The sequence below is a fragment of the Bos javanicus genome, chromosome X (assembly GCF_032452875.1).
Source record: "Bos javanicus breed banteng chromosome X, ARS-OSU_banteng_1.0, whole genome shotgun sequence".
Classification (NCBI taxonomy): Eukaryota; Metazoa; Chordata; class Mammalia; order Artiodactyla; family Bovidae; genus Bos; species Bos javanicus.
In genome coordinates, this window is record NC_083897.1 from 80,527,872 (window position 1) to 80,547,578 (window position 19,707).

The 19,707-nt window shown below is 40.7% G+C and overlaps 1 protein-coding gene across 1 annotated transcript in view; it reads right to left on the reverse strand.

Moving 5' to 3' along the window:
• NHSL2 (NHS like 2) overlaps nt 1–19,707 on the reverse strand; it is a 311,337-nt gene that overhangs the window by 167,538 nt on the left and 124,092 nt on the right. Inside the window, exon 3 of the mRNA XM_061408780.1 lies at nt 10,598–10,666. Coding sequence (XP_061264764.1) covers nt 10,598–10,666 — 69 coding nt within the window. The remainder of the gene's footprint in view (nt 1–10,597; nt 10,667–19,707) is intronic.

A 19,707-nucleotide genomic window follows, 5' to 3' on the forward strand; every position in this document is an offset into this window, starting at 1 on the left:
AATGATCAAGGAAGGGATCAATCCAAGAGGAAGACATAACAGTTGTAAATATCTATGCCAAAGCCTTTGACTGTGTGGATCACAATAAACTGTGGGAAATTCTGAAAGAGATGGGAATACCAGACCACCTGACCTACCTCTTGAGAAACCTGTATGCAGGTCAGGAAGCAACAGTTAGAACTGGACATTGAACAACTTACTGGTTCCAAATAGGAAAAGGAGTATGTCAAGGCTGTATATTGTCACCCTGCTTATTTAACTTTTATGCAGAGTACATCATGAGAAACGCTGGACTGGAAGAAGCACAAGCTGGAATCAAGATTGCCAGGAGAATTATCAATAACCTCAGAGATACAGATGACACCACCCTTATCGCAGAAAGTGAACAGGAACTAAAGAGCCTCTTGATGAAAGTGAAAGTGGAGAGTGAAAAAGTTGGCTTAAAGCTCAACATTCAGAAAACTAAGATCATGGCATCTGGTCCCGTCACTTCATGGGAAATAGATGGGGAAACAGTGGAAACAGTGTCAGACTTTATTTTTGGGCTCCAAAATCACTGCAGATGGTGATTGCAGCCATGAAATTAAAAGACGCTTACTCCTTGGAAGGAAAGTTATGACCAACCTAGATAGCATATTCAAAAGCAGAGACATTACTTTGCCAACTAAGGTCCGTCTAGTCAAGGCTATGGTTTTTCCAGTGGTCATGTATGGATGTGAGAGTTGGACTGTGAAGAAAGCTGAGCACCGAAGAATTGATGCTTTTGAACTGTGGTGTTGGAGAAGACTCTTGAGAGTCCCTTGGACTGCAAGGAGATCCAACCAGTCCATTCTAAAGGAGATCAGTCCTGGGTGTTCATTGGAAGGACTGATTCTACAGCTGAAACTCCAATACTTTGGCCACTTCATGCAAAGAGTTGACTCATTGGAAAAGACCCTGATACTGGGAGGGATTGGGGGCAGGAGGAGAAGGGGACGACAGAGGATGAGATGGCTGGATGGCATCACCGACTTGGTGGACATGAGTTTGAGTGAACTCCAGGAGTTGGTCATGGACAGGGAGGCCTGGAGTGCTGCGATTCATGGGGTCACAAGGAGTCAGACACAACTGAGCAACTGAACTGAACTGATGCACCCAACATAGGAGCACCTCAGTACATAAGACAAACACTAACAAACATAAAAGGAGAGATTGGCAGTAACACAATAATAGTAGGAGACTTTAACACCCGACTCACACCAAGGGACAGAATATCAAAAGAGAAAATTAATAAGGAAACACAAGTCTTAAATGATATGTTAGATGAGATGGATCTCATTGATACTTACAGGACATTTCATACAAATGCAGAAGAATACACCTTCTTCTCAAGTGCACATGGAACATTCTCCAAGATAGACCACATTCTGGGTCACAAATCAAACCTCAGTAAATTTAAGAAAATTGAAATCGTATCAAGCATCTTCTCTGACCACAACGCTATCAGACTAGATATCAATTACAAGAAAAAAACTGTAAGAAACACAAACATATGGAGATTAAAACAACACATTTCTAAATAACCAAGAGGTTACTGAAGAAATCAAAAGGGAAATAAAAATATTTCTAGAAACAAATGACAATGAAAACACAACTCAAAACCTATGGGATGCAGCAAAAGCAGTTCTAAGACGCAAGTTTATAGCAATACAATCCTACCACAAGAAACAAGAAAAACATCGAATAGACAACCTAACTTTACACCTTAACCAACTGGAAAAAGAAGAACAGAAAACCCAAAATTAGTAGAAGGAAAGAAATCATAAAGCTCCAAGCAGAAAGAAATGAAAAAGAAATGAAAGAAACAATAGTAAAGATTGATAAAACAGAAAGCTGGTTCTTGAGAAGATAAACAAAATTGACAAGCCTTTAGCCAGACTCATCAAGAACAAAAGAGAGAAGAGTCATATCAACACAATTAGAAATGAAAAAGGAGAGGTTACAACAGACAATGCAGAAATACAAAGAATGAACAACTATATGGCAATAAAATGGATAACCTGGAAGAAAGGACAGATTCTTAGAAAAGTTCAATCTTACAAGACTGAACCAGGAAGAAATAGAAATTATGAACAACCCAATTACAAGCACTGAAATTGAAGCTGTGATCAAAAATCTCCCAAAAAACAAAAGCCAAGGACCAGATGGCTTCACAGGAGAATTCTATCAAACACTTAGAGAGGAGCTAATGCCTATCCTTCTGAAACTCTTTTAAAAAATTGCAGAGGAAGGAACACTTCCAAACACATTCTATGAGGCCACCACCACCCTGATACCAAAACCAGAAAAGGGCAACACAAAAAAAGAAAACTACAGGCCAATAACACTGATGAACAAAGATTCAAAATTCCTCAACAAAATTTTAGCAAACAGAATTCAGCAACACATCTAAAAGCCCATACACCATGATCAAGTTGGGTTTATTCCAGGAATGCAAGAATTCTTCAATTTGTGATACATCATATGAAGAAACTGAAAGATAAAAACCATATGATAATCTCAATAGTTGCAGAAAAAGCCTTTGACAAAATTCAGCACCCATTTATGATTAAAATTCTTCAAAAAAATGGGCATAGAAGGAACCAATCTCAACATAGTAAAGGCTATAAAGATAAGCCTATAGCAAACATTATTCTCAATGGTGAAAAACTGAAAGCGTTGCCCCTAATCAGGAAAAAGACGAGGGTATCCACTTTAACCTCTATTATTCAACATAGTTCTGATGTCCTAGCTTCAGCAATCAGAGAAGAAAAAGAAATAAAAGGAATCCAGATTGGAAAAGAAGAAGTAAAGCTCTCACTGTTTGCAGATGACATGCTACTGTACATAGAAAACCCTAAAGATAGTTTCAGAAAATTACTAGAGCTAATCAGTGAATTTAGCAAAGTTGCAGGATACAAAATCAATACACAGAAATCATTTGCATTCCTATATACTAACAATGAAAAATCAAAAGAGAAATTAAGGAATTAATCCCATTCACCATCACAACAGAATGAATTAAATATCTAGGAATAAACCTACCTAAGGAGACAAAATAACTGTACACAGAAAATTATAAGACACTGATGAAAGAAATCAAAAATGACATAAACAGATGGAGAGATATTCCATTTTCCTGGGTAGGAAGACTCAATATTGTCAAAATGACTATACTATCAAACACAATCTATAGATTCAATGTAATCCCTATGAAATTACCAAAGGCATTTTTCATAGAACTAGAATAGAAAATTTCACAATTCATATGGAAACACAAAAGATCCCAAATAGCCAAAGCAGTCTTGAGAAAGAAGAATGGAGCTGGATTATACTACAGATTGTACTTCAAATTATACTTCAGATTATACTACAAAGCTACAGTCATCAAGACAGTATGGTACTGGCACAAAAACAGAAATATAGACCAATGGAACAAGATAGAAAGCCCAGAAATAAACCCAAGGACCCTTGGATATCTTATTTTTGACAAAGGAGGAAAGAATATATATAATGGGGCAATGACAGCCTCTTTAGTAAATGGTGCTGGGAAAACTGGACAGCTTCATGCAAAAGAATGAAATTAGAACACTTCCTAACACCATACACAAAGATAAACTCAAAATGGATTGAAGACCTAAATGTAAGACCAGAAACTATAAAACTCTTAGAGGAAAACATAGGCAGAACACTCGATGACATAAAGCGAGATCCTCTGTGACCCACCTCCTAGAGGAATGGAAGTAAAAACAAAAGTAAACAAGTGGGACCTGATTAAACTTAAAAGCTTTTGCATAGCAAAGGAGACTCTAAGCAAGGTGAAAAGACAACCCTCAGAATGGGAGAAAATAATAGCAAATGAAACAACTGACAAAGGATTAATTTCCAAAATATACAAGCTGCTCATACAACTCAATAGGAGATAAACAAAGAACCCAATCAAAAAGTGGGGAAAAGACCTAAACAGACATTTCTCCAAAGAAGACATACATATGGCTAACAAACAAATGAAAAGATGTTCAATACTGCTCATCATTAGAGAAGTGCAAGTCAAAACTACAATGAGATATCACCTCACACCAGTCAGAATGGCCCTCATCAAAAAGTCTACAAAGAATAAATGCTGGAGAGGGTGTGGAGAAAAGGGACCCTCTTGCACTGTTGGTTGGAATGTAAATTGATACAGCCACTATGGAAGATGGTATGGAGACTCCTTAAAAAACTAGGAATAAAACCACCATATGACCCAGCAATCTCATTCCTAGGCATATACCCTGAGGAAACCAAAATTGGAAAAGACACATATATTGCATTGTTCATTGCAGCACTGTTTAAAATAGCTAGAATATGGAAGCAACCTAGACATCTATTGACAGATGAGTGGATAAAAAAGTTGTGGTACATATGCACAATGGAATATTACTCTGCCATAAAAGGGATGCATTTAAAATATGAAGTGGATGAACCTAGAACCTATTACACAGAGTGAAGTAAGTCAAAAAGAGAAAGATAAATATTGTATTCTAATGCATATATACGGAATCTAGAAAAATGGTACTGAAGAATTTACTTACAGCACAGCAGTGGAGAAACAGACATAGAGAATAGACTTGTGGACATGGGGAGAGGGGAGGAGAGGGTGAGATGCGTGGAGAGAGTAACATGGAAACCTACATTACCATATGTAAAGTAGTTAGCCAACGGGAATTTGTTGTATGGCTCAGGAAACTCAAACAGGGCTCTGTATCAACCTAGAGGGTGGGGTGGGGAGGGAGATGGGAGCGAAGTTCAAAAGGGAGGGGATATATGTATACCTATGGCTGATTCATGTTGAGGTTTGACAGAAAAGAACAAAATTCTGTAAAGCAATTATCCTTCAATAAAAATAAATAAATTAGAAATAACCTAAGTACAACTGAAACTCCTGAACATTATAAATAAAACAGATACAAAAAGACTCTGAAAGGTGGAGAGAGAAGGAACACCAGAGAGACCTCAAGACTTGAGGAATGACATGGTGGTAAGTTCCCTGGATTTGTTTTGTCTCATGTATCCCAGAGTTAGAGCTCAAAAAGCTTGCAACATGGAAACACCAATGGGGACAGACAAAAAACCAAAGCAAGGCTGTCTCTCTAACCCAAGGACCAGAAAAGGAGGTAGACTAGCCACACACAAGATTTTAGACAATAACTCCTCTGTTCCAGTCAAACATCACAGGAAAAAAATGTGGCCCATTCTCAAACCCACCTGCAAAGAAAGGGTTGAAAACACAGACTTTCACCCTTCTTAAACTGTAATCAGGTGTAACCTCCCTACTGGGGTGATGTCAAAGAAGGCTGAGTGGGGAGCTGGGATGGACCTACTAGACAGAAAATCAGCAAGGATACAGAAAAACTCAACAATTCCCTCAACAAATGGTTTCTAATTTAACATTTATAGAACACTCCATCCAACAAAGAAGACTAGACATTTTTTTCAAGTGCCCATGGAAGAAGCTATGTTACACCATATCCTGTGCCATAAAACAAGCCTTAACCAATTAAAAAACAATTGAAGTAAAATGATATGTATTCTGTGACCACAATGGAATCAAACTATAAATCAATAATAACAGAAAGATAACAGGAAAATATCTAAACACTTGGAAACCAAACAGCACACTTCTAAATAATCCATGGGTCAAAGATGAAATCTCAAGAGGAATTTTAAAAATACATTACACAGAATGAAAATACAACATAGGAAAATTTGTGGTATGCAATTAAAGCAGTGTTTAAAGGGAAATTTATAGAAAAGAGAAAAAGCCTCAAATCAATAATCTATGTTCCTACCTCAAGAAACTAGAAAAAGAAGAGCAAGATAAACCCAGAAGAAAGGAAATTAAGAGCAGAAATCAATAAAATTGAAAACAGGAAAACAATTAGATAAATCAGTGAAACAAAGATCAGTAAAATTGACAAACTCCAGAAAGACAAAGGGAGGGGGAAAAAGAGAAAACGCATGTTGTTAATATTGGGAACAAAATGAGTATCCATCACTTTGACATCAAAAGGAATAAATACTAAGGACAACTCTACACACTTTGACAATTTTGATGAAACTTACCAATTCCTTAAAAAACACAAATGCCCCAAATGCACTCAATAGGAAATAGATGATTGGAATAGCCCTATCACTATTATTAAGAAAATTGAGTTCATAATTTTAAAACTCCCAGAACAGAAATACCCAGGTCCTATGGTTGCACTGGAGAATTCTACCAAATCTTTAAAGAATTAACACCAATTCTATACAATCTCTTCCAGAAAACAATTAGATAAATCAGTGAAACAAAGATCAGTAAAATTGACTGATCAATTTTAGAAGAGGAGAAAATACTTCCCAAATAATTTTATGAAGCTTATATTATCTTGATACCAAAACCAGATGACAATTACACAACAAAAATGAAAACTACAGACCAACATCTCTCATGAAAATAAAAGTAAAACTCCTAAACACAACATTAGTAAATAGAATTCAGTAATAAGAATTATACACCATTATCAAGTGAAGGCTATTCCAGAGATGCAAGATGGTTTCAATATCTGAAAATAAATCAATGCAATACACAATATTAATAGACTAAAGAAGAACAATCACATGATTATGTAAATCAATGCAGAAAAGACACTTCACAAAAATCCAACACCAATTATAATAAAAAAGAAAAAACAACACCCTCAGAAATAAGAAAAGAAAGGAATTTTCTCAACTTGAAAAAGAGCAGCCACAAAACACAGCTAACACTCAATGGTGAAAGACTGAATGCTTTTCTCCTCAGATTGTGAACAAGGCAAGAATGTCTGCCCTCACACACTGCTGAAAGTTCTAGCCAGTATAATCAGGCAAGAAGAGGAAATAACATGCATACAGATTGAAAAGGAAGAAATAAAACTGTCCCTATTTGGAGATAACCTGATAATGTATGAAGAAAATTCCAACAAACCACAAAACAGTTCCTAGAACTAATAAGTTTGGCAAGGTTGCAGGATACAAGATAAGCATATGGAAATAAATCATATTTCTATATACCAGCAATGAACAAATGGATGCCAAAATTTAAAAGTATAATAACATGTACAATTTCTCAAAATAAAATGCTTAAGTGTAAGATATAACAAAACTTGATAGTAATTGTGCACTCAAAACTACAAAATGATGATGAAAGAATTCAAAGAAGACCTAAATAAATTGAGAAATATACTGTGTTCATGAATGAGAAGACTCAACATAGTAATGGACGTCATGCATGTGTGCTCAGTCGCTCAGTCATGTTTGACTCTTTGGGACCCCATGGACCATAGCCCACCAGGCTCCTTTGTCAATTGAAATTTTCTAGGCAAGAATACTGAAGTGGGTTGCCATTTCCTTCACCAGTAAAGATGTCAAGTCTCCCCATATTTATATACAGGTTTGGTGCAATTCCTATCAAAATTCAAAAAAATCAACTTAAAGTGCATTACAAACTAACCTTGGGAATTACCTGCTGGTCGAGTGGTTAAGAATATGCCTTTCAACGCAGGGGATGTGGGCTCCATCCCTGGTTGGGGAACTAAGATCCCAAATGCCACAGGTCAACTAAGTCCTTGTACTACAAGTGAAGAGCCCTTGCACTGCAACTACAGAAGCCCACATACCACCGCTGCTGAGCCCATGTGTTCTAGAGTCCATGCTCCACAATAGGAGAAGCCTATGCGCCACAGCTAGAGAAGTCCTGCACCACGATGAGAAGCCCTTGTGTCACAACAAGAGAAGTCTGTGTGGTACGACTGGAAGCCCCTGTGCCACAACAAAGACCCAGTGAAGCCAAAATAACAAAATAAAAAACAAACAAACAACCCCCCTTCAAACCAAACTAACCTTATTTTGGTAATTACTTTGAAATATATATATATATGTATATATATATATATTTATATGTGCATCAAATCATCATGTTGTACACCTTAAACTTACACCATATTATATGCCAATTATATCTCAATAAAGCTGGAAAATGCATCATGAACTTAAATGAAAAATGTAAAACTATAAAATGTTTAGAGAAAAGAAAACATTTGGAATCCGCTGCTGCTAAGTCACTTCAGTCGTGTCTGACTCTGTGCGACCCCAGAGACGTCAGCCCACCAGGCTTCCCGTCCCTGGGATTCTCCAGGCAAGAACACTGGAGTGGGTTGCCATTTCCTTCTCCAATGCATGAAAGTGAAAAGTTAAAGGGGAGTCGCTCAGTCGTGTCCGACTCTTAGCGACCCCATGGATTGCAGCCCACCAGGCTCCTCCGCCCATGGGATTTTCCAGGCAAGAGTGCTGGAGTGGGGTGCCATTGCCTTCTCCAGTTGGAATCTAGAGCTAGGCATATAGGCTAGATTTTGTATATGACAATCAAACCATGACGCAAACAGATAATTTCATTGAAAAGGATATATGGATGGCAAATAAGCACATGAAAAGATGTTTTATCACTTGCCATTAGGGATATGAAAATTCAAACCACCATAAGATACCACTACATATCTATCAGAATGACTAACTTTAAAAAAAAAATGACCACACCAAATGTTTGAGAAGATGCCAAGAAACTGGATCATTCATATATTGCTGATGGGAATGTAAAATAGTATGACCGTTCTATAAAACAGTTTGGCAAGTTTCTTTAAAAGCTAAACTTGCAACTCTTGAACCATATGACCCAGCAATTGCACTCTTGGACATTTATCCAGAGAAATGAAAACTTCTCTTCACATAAAATCCTGTTACATGATTGTTCACAGCAGCTTTATTTGTAATAGCCCCAAACTGGAAATAATCCACATGTCCTTCAACAGGCAAGTGGATAAACTATTTCTCTACATCCAAGCCATGGAAAATTACCCAGCAATTAAAAGAAACAGGATATCGATACATACAATAACCTGGATAAATCTCCAGATAATTATATTGACTGAAAAACTAAACAATTCCTAAAGGTTACATTCTGGATGATTTTATTTACATACCATTATTGATAAGACTTAAGTTTAGAAATAGAGAGTAGATTGGTGGTTGTCAGGGGTTAAGGAGGAGGTGAAGGGTGGGATAAAAATTGGGGGTAGCTATGAAAGGGCAACTTGAAGGATCCTTGTGGTGATGAAAATTTTCTGTATCTTGACTGTTACTATCCTGCAGGTGATACTGTACTACAGTTTTGTAAGAGGTTGCCATTGAGGAAAACTGGGTGACGGGTATATGAGATCTCTCTATTATTTCTAAGCGACATGTGAATCTACAATTACATCAAAATAAAAAGTTTAATTAATTAAAAAAAATGAATTAGATCCATGCATCCTGACATGGTAAGGTTTCTAAGATACATTGTTAAGTGAAATAAAGCAAGTTAAAGATCAGTGTATACAGTGTAATACTATTTATTTTTAAATACCCACACACAACCAAACTATGTATACATAGAAAAAGACTTGGAAGAGAGTACTCTTCCCTGATAACAGTGGTTGTTACCTCTGCGGAGCAGAGCTGGGAAAGGAAAAGAGTTTTAACTGTAGCTAGATTGTTTCATTTTTTTTTTTTTTTACAATGAAAATATCTTCATATGCCACTTGTATAGTAAAAACATTATCCTGGACACAGCAACAGTGTACTAGGAACTCAAACCTGTTTTGCTTGTCCTGATCTGACCTACCCATATTTCACCACCAGTATGGCCAGAGGGCCCAGCTCATATCCCCCTGCCCTTGAGCCTCAAGGAAGTGCCTCCTAGGTCCACCTTACTTGTAATCAGGCCCACTAGCGCTACCACTGATGTATGGAAGTACCACCTGGAAGGGCCAATGTCCCCATGACTGTGAACCTACCCATTGCTGCTGACGACTTAGAAACACACAAAGCTCAGCCATGCTAATCAGTGAAACAGCAGTTTCCATAAGATTCTAGTTGAAAAGCTGTCATGCAAGTTTCAATGCTGAGGGCACCAAAGACCCGCCCCCCCCCCCCCCCCGCCCTCTGATTTGAAAATGTGGCAGCAGTCAAGACTCTTTGAAGGAAACTGAGAGCAGCAGGCATGAATAGCAATTGGACAACTACCCCTAGCTGTGCCTGGCCGAGAGCAGACTCACCCTCGGGTGGCTTCTGAGAGTGCATTCATTCATTGACCAGATATTCACTGAGCACCTACCATATACTATTCTAGGCAGTGATAATAGCAGTGAATCAAACAAAGTCCCTGCCTTTATGAGGCTCCCATTCCAGTGGGGGAGCAGATGATAGGCAAGATAAATAAATTATATGTTAGGTGGTATTAAGTGCTATACAATAATGTATCAACAGCATGAAAGAAGGATGTAAGGTGTTGAGTGCTGGGGATTGAAATTTTAAGAAATGGTGGCCAGAGAAGTCTTCACTGAGAAGGTAACATTTCAGTGGAGAGCTGGAGGAAGTGAGGGAGCCAGCTATAAAGATATCCAGAGGTTGTGGACATTTTTAATTTTCCCCTTCAGATTTTGTCCACCCCTCTCCACCCAGCTTTGTGCCCTGGTAGGCTGACCTGTATGGACTGCATTGACAGGCTCCCTCGCCCTCTGGCTTCGGGTTAGGTTTGACCAATGGGAGGCACCTGCAAGGAGATCAGAAGGAAAGAGAAAATGAGATTTGTCATCAGCTCTCGCTGTTCAGGTTCATCACGGGTTGGCTGCATCCCTCCACCAAAGACCTCAGCTCCTCTCAGGTGGCCCTCTTTAGACAGCAACTTTCCACAGTTCCCATAACTGCTCTCTCCCAGCATCCTGACTGATGTGCTGGGGGAAAGCATTCCATGTATAAGGAAAAGCAAGCACAATACATTAATGTGCCTGGAAAGCATAAAGAATGATCGGGAGACTAGTGTGGCTGGGATGAAGGAGGTGATGGAGGGATTTGGAGTAGATAATGTCAGGGAGGTAAGGGAGGAGCAGATTCTGAGGGCTTTGAACGCTATTCTAAAGTCTTTGGCTTTTAATATGAGTGAGATGGGGAACAATTAGAAGATGTTTGTTGAGCAAAAGATTGACTCGGACTATGTTTTAATGGCATCATTAAGGAGATCAGTGACAGTCAAGAGAGGATGATGGCTTGGACTAGATGGAGGCAACAAAGATGGTAAAAAGTGATTGGATTCCAAGTAGATTTTGAAGGTGATGCAGAAGAATCCTGTTCATTAAAATGACCAGAGCGAAAGCCCAAGCCCAAGATCAGAGACTTGTCGCCTGCTTGTCATTGCATATTACTGAAAATTCTGTTATTCCATGAGATTTCAGAAGGCCCGGCATATAGCACAATAATCCTAATCCCTTACTACTTGTGCAGGACACACAACTTTATACCAAAGGCACAGCCCCAAAGATTCCCAGAGTGTACCTGACTCCAGAACAATTCCATTAAACTGTCATCACAGACTTTCCAGCCAACCTACCCTACCTTAAAGCCACAACTCCATAGGGTTTGCACTGCATGCCATTTTGGCCCCTGATTTGGGTCCAGCCTCTTTACCTCCACTGGCTCCTCTGTGAGTTGGCCTAACCATGTCACATCAGAATTTTGGGAAACATTGTCAAACCTGTCCTGTTCCTACCTCCTGTCCTCTGCCCACCATCACTCACAGGTTGGCAGCAGACAGATGGCATCCATCAACCATTGAGCTGATAGGGATGGGTCCCAGGGATAGTCAGAACAGTGAGGGCAATATCTCAAAGTTACCATGATGTTTTAAAGCTTGAAACACTTAAACCTTGCTTTATCATCAACATTTTATTAGGAAAGTATGTGTAACATTGACTTAATATCAGGGTAGGGACTGAGGAAACTAAACAAGTAAAGGTACCATGATTTTGATAAGGATTTTAAAATTTGCCTAGCAGCTACCAACCAGATTACTGGCAGATCACTGGGAGGAAGAGAAAATAAAAAACACAGCTCCATAGGCTAAAAGCTCCCAGCTTGAAGTGTCTTCTGGGAAGAAAAGCAGCCTGGTATTTTTGAATGCATGCTGTTGATGTTCAGGATAAGGCCTATTGCTTCATATTCATGAACACCCGGCAAAGACACCCAGCTGGAAGCTGGAAAACAGCACATGATTCTGAAGATTCATTCCAGAGCCAGGGAAAATTGATGGTATTTTGTTTATGTTCAAAGAAATCAATCCAGAGATCAGCCCCACAGCCAAAGTCAGCAAGACCAGGGAGAAAACTGCTGCCAATCGTGGAGGGGATGACCTGCATTGGAATCTCAGATTCAGGACTTTGAAGTTGTGTACCCTTAGGTAAGATTCTTAACCCTCCCAGGACCTCAACGTTCTAATCTGTAAAATATAGATGATACCTAACTCACAGAGTTACATTAAGGATCAAAAGAGCTTGTGTGCATAAAATGTATCCAATGTGGCCTCTGGGATACTAGCTGTTCACTACATGTTTTCTTTTTCTCTTGTCCACTTATCTTTGGCAAGAGCAGGGCCAGTGGTAGGGGGTAACTATGGAGTACCAGTGGGCCCTGATGCCCTTAGGAAGAGCTATCTGAGGAATTCTCTGGCTCTTTCATGCCAATACTGTTTTTTTTTTTTTTTTGGCTCTTTGTTAAATGGGCATCCTGGGCAGCTGGCATTTGATCACAGCAGGACGGGTTCTATACTCAGCTTGGCACTGAAGGGCACTAATGCCTATTAATTAACTATACATTCAACTGACCTGCCTAGGCAGCTGCTTTCATTTCTAGAATCCCAAATCTTTTCTTATTTCATTTTAGGTTATTTGAATTCCTATGTGTGGAAGCTGATGGTGCAGACCTTGGCTCTCTTCTCTTTCATGACTTCAGTTTCTCCTCTCTTCTCCATTCAACTCCCTCTGACTGCCCGACACCTTGGCTCTCCATCTTTTTCCTTCTCTCCCTTACTTCTTTCACTAACCCTCATTCAAAGACAGTGCTCATGGAGACAATAGTTAAAAGTGGCTCAAGTGTGTTATGGCTGATGCATGTTGATGTATGGCAGAAACCAACACAATATTATAAAGCAGTTATTCTTCAATTAAAAATTTGTTGTTGTTCAGTCACTCAGTCGTGTCTGACTCTTTGCGACCCATGGCTTCCCTGTCCATCATCATCTCCTGGAGCTTACTCAAACTCATGTCCATTGAGTTGGTGATGCCATCCAACCATCTCATCCTCTGTCATCCCCTTCTCCTCCTGCCTTCAATCTTTCCCAGCATCAGGGTCTTTTCTAATGAGTCAGCTCTTTGCATCAGGTGGCTAAAGAATTGGAGCTTCAGCTTCAGCACCAGTCCTCCAATGAATATTCAGGACTGATTTCCTTTAGGATTGACTAGTTTGATCTCCTTCCAGTCCAAGAGACTCTCAAGAGTCGTCTCCAACACCACAGTTCAAAAGCATCAATTCTTCAGCACATAGCCTTCTTTATCATCCAACTCTCACATCATACAAGACTATTGGAAAAACCATAGCTTTGACTATATGGACCTTTGTCGGCAAAGTAATGAACGTCTCTGCTTTTCAATATGCTGTCTAAGTTGGTCACAGCTTTTCTTCCAAGGAGCAAGCATCTTTTAATTTTGTGGCTACAGTCACAGTCCACAGTGATTTTGGAGCCCAAGAAAATAAAGTATGTCACTGTTTCCATTGTTTCTCCATCTATTTGCCATGAAGTGATGGAACCAGATGCCATGATCTTAGTTTTTTGTATGTTGAGTTTTAAGCCAGCTTTTTTACTCTCCTCTTTCACCTTCATCAAGAGGCTCTTTAGTTCCTCTTCACTTTCTGCCAAAAGGGTGTTGTCATCTGCATATCTGAGGTTATTGATATTTCTCCCGGCAATCTTGATTCCAGCTTGTGCTTCATCTAGCCCAGAATTTCACATCATGTACTCTGCATTGAAGTCATATAAGCAGGATGGCAATATAAAACCTTGATGTACTCCTTTCCTAATTTTGAACCAGTCCATTATTCCATGTGCGTTCTAACTGTTGCTTCTTGATCTGCATACAGGTTTCGCAGAAGGCAGGTAAGGTGGTCTGGTTTTCCCATCTCTTGAAGAATTTTCCACAGTTTATTATGATCCACACAGTCAAAGGCTTTAGCATAGTCAATGAAGCAGAAGTAGATGTTTTTTTCTGGAATTCTTTTGCTTTTTCAATGATCCAACAGATATTGGCAATTTGATTTCTGGCTCCTCTGCCTCTTCTAAATCCTGCTTGAACATTTGGAGTTCTTGGTTCACTTACTGTTGAAGCCTAGCTTGGAGAATTTTGAGCATTACTTTGCTAGCATGTGAAATGAGTGCAGTTGTGCAGTGATTTGAAGATTCTTTGGCATTGTCTTTCTTTGGGATTGGAATGAAAACTGACATTTTTCCAGTCCTGTGGCCACTACTGAGTTTTCCATATTTGCTGGCATTTTGAGTACAGGCCTTTCACAGCATCATCTTTTAGGATTTGAAACAGCTCAACTTGAATTCCATCACCTCCACTAGCTTTGTTCCTAGTGATGCTTCCTAAGGCCCACTTGACTTCACACTCCAGGATCTCTTGCTCTAGGTGAGTGATCACATCATTGTGGTTATCTGGGTCATTAAGATCTTTTTTGTATAGCTCTTCTGTGTATTCTTGTTACCTCTTCTTAATATCTTCAGCTTCTGTTAGGTCCATACCATTTCTGTCTTTTATTGGGCTCATCTTTTCATGAAATGTTCCACTGATGTCTCTAATTTTCTTTGAGAGATCTCTGCTGCTGCTGCTGCTAAGTCACATCAGTCGTGTCCAACTCTGTGCGACCCTATAGACGGCAGCCCACCAGGCTCCTCTGTCCTTGGGATTGTCCAGGCAAGAATACTGGAGTGGTTGCCCTTTCCTTCTCCAATGCATGAAAGTGAAAAATCAAAGTGAAGTCACTTAGTCGTGTCTGACTCTTCTCGACCCCATGGACTGTAGCCCACCAGGCTCCTCTGTCCATGGGATTCTCCAGGCAAGAGTATTGGAGTGGGTTGCCATTGCCTTCTCCATAAGAGATCTTTAGTCTTTCTCATTATATTGTTTTCCTCTATTTCTTTTCATTGTTCATTTAAGAAGGCTTTCTTATCTCTCCTTGCTATTCTTTGACACTCTGCTTTCAGATGGGTATACCTTTTCTTTTCTCTTTGCCTTTCACTTCTCTTCTTTTCTCAGCTATTTGTAAGGCCTCCTCAGACAATCATTTTGCCTTTTTTTCATTTCTTTTTCTTGGGGATGGTTTTGAACACCACCTCCTGTGCAATGTTACAAACCTCAGCCCATAATTCTCCAGGCAGTCTGTCTATCGGATCTAATGCCTTGAATGTCACTTCCACTGTATAATCATAAGGGATTTGATTTAGGTCACACCTGAATGGCCTAGTAGTTTTCCCTACTTTCTGCAATTTAAGTCTGAATTTGGCAATAAGAGGTTCATGATCTGAGCCACAGTCAGGTCCTGGTCTTGTTTTTGCTAACTGTATAGAGCCTCTCCATCTGTGGCTGCAAAGAATATAATCAGTCTGATTTCAGTATTGGTGATGTCCATGTGTAGAGTCATCTCTTATGTTGTTGGAAGAGGGTGATTGCTATGACCAGTGCATTCTCTTGGCAAAACTCTGTTAGTCTTTGTCCTGCTTCATTTTGTACTCCAGGAGGAAACTTGCCTGTTACTCCAGGTATCTCTTTACTTCCTACTTTTGCATTCCAGTCCCCTATGATGAAAAGGGCATCTTTTTTTGGTGTTAGTTCTAGAAGGTCTTGTAGGGCTTCATAGAACTGCTCAACTTCAGCTTCTTTGGCATTAGTGGTTGGGGCATAGACTTGGATTACTGTGATAGTGAATGGTTTCCCTTGGAAACGAACATCATTCTGTCATTTTTGAGACTGCACCCAAGTACTGCATTTTGTACTCTTTTGTTGAATATGATGGCTATTCTATTTCTTCTAAGGGATTCTTGCCCACAGTAGTAGATATAATGTTCATCTGAATTAAATTCACCCATTCCTGTCCATTTTAGTTCACTGATTCCTAAAATGTTGATGTTCATTCTTGCCATCTCCTGTTTGACCACTTCCAATTTAACTTGATTCGTGGACCTAACATTCCAACTTCCTATGTAGTATTGCTCTTTACAGCATCAGACTTTATTTTCACCACCAGACACATACACAACTGGGCATTGTTTCTGCTTTGGCTCAGCCTCTTCATTCCTTGTGGAGCTATTTCTTCACTCTTCTCCAGTAGCATACTGGGCACCTACTGATCTGGGGATTTCATCTTTCAGTGTCATATCTTTTGCCTTCATGGGGTTCTCAAGGCAAAAATACTGAAGTGGTTTGCCATTCCCTTCTCCAGTGGACCACATTTTGTCAGAACTCTCCACCATGACCCATCGTTCTTGGGTGGCCCTACACAGCATAGCTCATAGTTTCATTGAGTTAGACATGTCTGTGATCCATGTGATCAGTTTGGTTAGTTTTCTGTGATTGTGGTTTTCATTCTGTCTTCTCTCTGATGGATAAGGATAAGAGGCTTGTGGAAGCTTCCTGATAGGAGAGACTGACTGAGGGGGATCTGGGTCTTGCTCTGATGGGTGGGGCCATGCTCAGTAATCCAATTTTCTGCTGATGGGAGGGGCTGTGTTCCCTCCCAATACTTTGGCCTGAGGCTAAACTATGGCAGGTGCAGTGGTGGTAATGGTGACCTCCTTCAAAAGGACTTATGCCAGCATGCTGTGGCTCCCAGTACTGTTGTATTCAGTGCCCCGATCCTGCGGCTAGCCACTGTCAACCCACACCTCTGCTGGAGACTCCTGGACACTCACAAGCAAGTCTGGCTTAGTGTCTCGTGGGGGCACTGCTCCTTTCTCCTGGCTCCTAGTGCACACAAGGTTTTGTTTGTGCCCTCTAAGAGTCTGTTTCCCCAGTCCTGTGGAAGTTCCATAATCAAATTCCCCACTGGCCTTCAAAGTCAAATTCCCTGTGAGTTCTCAGTCCCTTTGCTAGATCCCCAGGTTGGGAAATCTGTTGTGGGCCCTAGTAGTTTTGCAACAGTGTGAGAACTTCTTTGGTATAATTGTTCTGCAGTTTGTGGGGAATCTGCTTGGCAGGTCTATGGTGGGGCTAATGGCAACCTCCTCCAAGAATACTTATGCCACACACCACACCTCCCAGGTCTGCTTCAGCCAGAGCCCCTGTCCCTGTGGCAGGACACTGCTGACCCGTGCCTCTGCAGGAGACACTCAAACACTCAAAGACAGATCTGTCTCAGTCTCTTGTGGGGTCCCTGGGTCCTGGTGCACACAAGGTTTTGTTTGCACCCTCTGAGCGTCTCTGGAGGGTATGAGGTTGGATTCTAAACACAATTTTGTCCCTCCTTATGTCTTGTTGAGGCTTCTCCTTTGCTCTTGGACACAGAGTATCTTTTTATGGTGGGATCCAACATTCTCCTGTTGATGGTTGTTCAGCAGCTAGTTGCAATTTTGGAGTTCTCACAGGAGAAGATGAGTGCACATCCTTCTACTCCACTATCTTAACTACATCTATATAAATTTAAAAGAGAGAGAGAGAGAGAGACAGTCCTATGTGGAGTAAGGCAGCCTTAGTACCAAAAAATTTTTTTCTCTATTCTGAAATGAAAAAAAAAGTGGCTCAACTGGACCCATGGTCAGGCTTGGGGGCAACCATCATATTTTCTCTTTGCACTGTCCTATCAGCTCATCCCAAAGCCCACTTTCCCATCCCTTCACACTAGGCTGGGTAATGGGATGACAAAGCAAAACATGGCTGCTGCCCTAAGGGAACTCGCAGTCTAGTGGGAGAGACAGAAGCCCCATGGTGTATATGAAGAGACAGAGAGGGGAGTACAGAGATGCAAAAGTGTCTCTTTGCCTCTGAGGGGTCAAGGAAAGCTTTACAAAAGAGGGGAGACTTGAACTTGGCCTTGAAGCGTGAATTTACTTTTCAAAATGGAGAGAGGTTCAAAGGGTATTTCAGGGAAGGAGGTGGCGTTGAGGATAGGTCAGTGTGTGGTTGGTCAGTGCTCTGTGTAGCCAGATGTTAAGATCTAGGAGATGAGTACCAACAAGTCATAAAGGAGAATCTAGAGCCAGCTTTTTGGGCAGCGGGACTGCAGGGGGTTAGGGTACAAGGCCGAGGTGGTTGGACCTGGTGAATGCTGAGAAGGGACACGAAGAAAGCCATGTTTTAAGAAGATAATTCTGGAAAACAGAGAGACAAGAAGAAAAACAGAGGCCAGTTAGGAGCCTGCTACAATGGTCCTGGCATGAGTGGAAGCCCTGAACTAGGTTGCTGACCTTAGGAATGGAAATGAAGGGGCAGTGATGTCCCCAGGGCCTATTTTTCTAGCTTTGGCCTCTGGTTCTGAATTCACTCTTCACCTCTTCCCCAATACCTTCTCCTTTGATGATCTTAGTAAATGCTGATCTCAACCAGAACTTCCACTTCAAAGTGGATTTATCCCAAATATATCTTGAGGTTGACTTCAAACCTACATCTGGGATCAGATAGTGGCTATTTTTGAACATTCTCAAAATATCATCTCATCAGCATGTTCAAAACAGTCATTGCGGTGTCTGTACCTCAGCCCTAGGCCAGTCCGGGAGAACCATGGACCTCAGCCACCTTATGGGCTTCTGGGGCCTAATTCAGCCACTGAAGGATTATTTTACACCTTTCTGGGACAAATTTTATTTCCTAATTATAAACCACCAATTCCATGTGGACTTGGAAGATTCAACACGTTCACACCTTGGGGATGGCCTTCCTTCCCCTCATGTCCTCTCAAGTCTTTCAGGGGTGGCCCTCAGCTAGGGGTGGGTCCTCCCAGCCCCTGGAAATATTTGAAAATGCATAGAGGCATTTCTAATTGTCACAATGACTCTGGGGTGCTGAGTAATCCAGAAGTCATGATGTTGAACATCCTGCAGTGCACACGAGTGTCCCACACTGCAAAGAATTGTCGCACCCCAAGGGCCAGTAGTACTCTCATTGAGAAACACTGTGACCATGAGCTCGGTTGAAGGCAAGGATTCTATTTTGTTCTCTACTGAGCATTGCCCTTGGTGCTGGGGAAAGAAAAATGAACAAGACTTGTGCAGTGCCTTTGCCCCTGTCTCTTAGTTGGGTAGGATAAAGATGATCCTGCGATAGAGGCTAAAAGTCAATAATGCATCACCTTCCATAACTACCATGGGGTCCCTTCCTAGTGAGTGGAATGTACTGATAGTTAAATGATGAATTGAAATTCATTCATTCATTCATTCAAGGAGCACTCGAATTGCTTGTGAACTTTTCAAAGTACTTTCTCACACATGATCTTGCTGGAGCTGGCCTGGGAGGAGAGAAGGATTGGGGCAGGGGCTGGAAGCAGAGTTGAGGCCTGAGAGGTTCCTACCCAGCTTGGGCCAAAACAGACAAAGCCAATCAGACAGTCTCCTGGGACTGGGGCGGGGTTGGGGGAGGTCTGGTGTGAATGGAAATATGTGCCACATGGCCTGAATTGCAGGGGCCAGCCTTAGGCTCCCACAGCCCCCAAACACTTCCAGATGGATTTATTTATAACTTCCAAAGCAGAGGCAGCACTCTGTTCCTTTTCTTCACT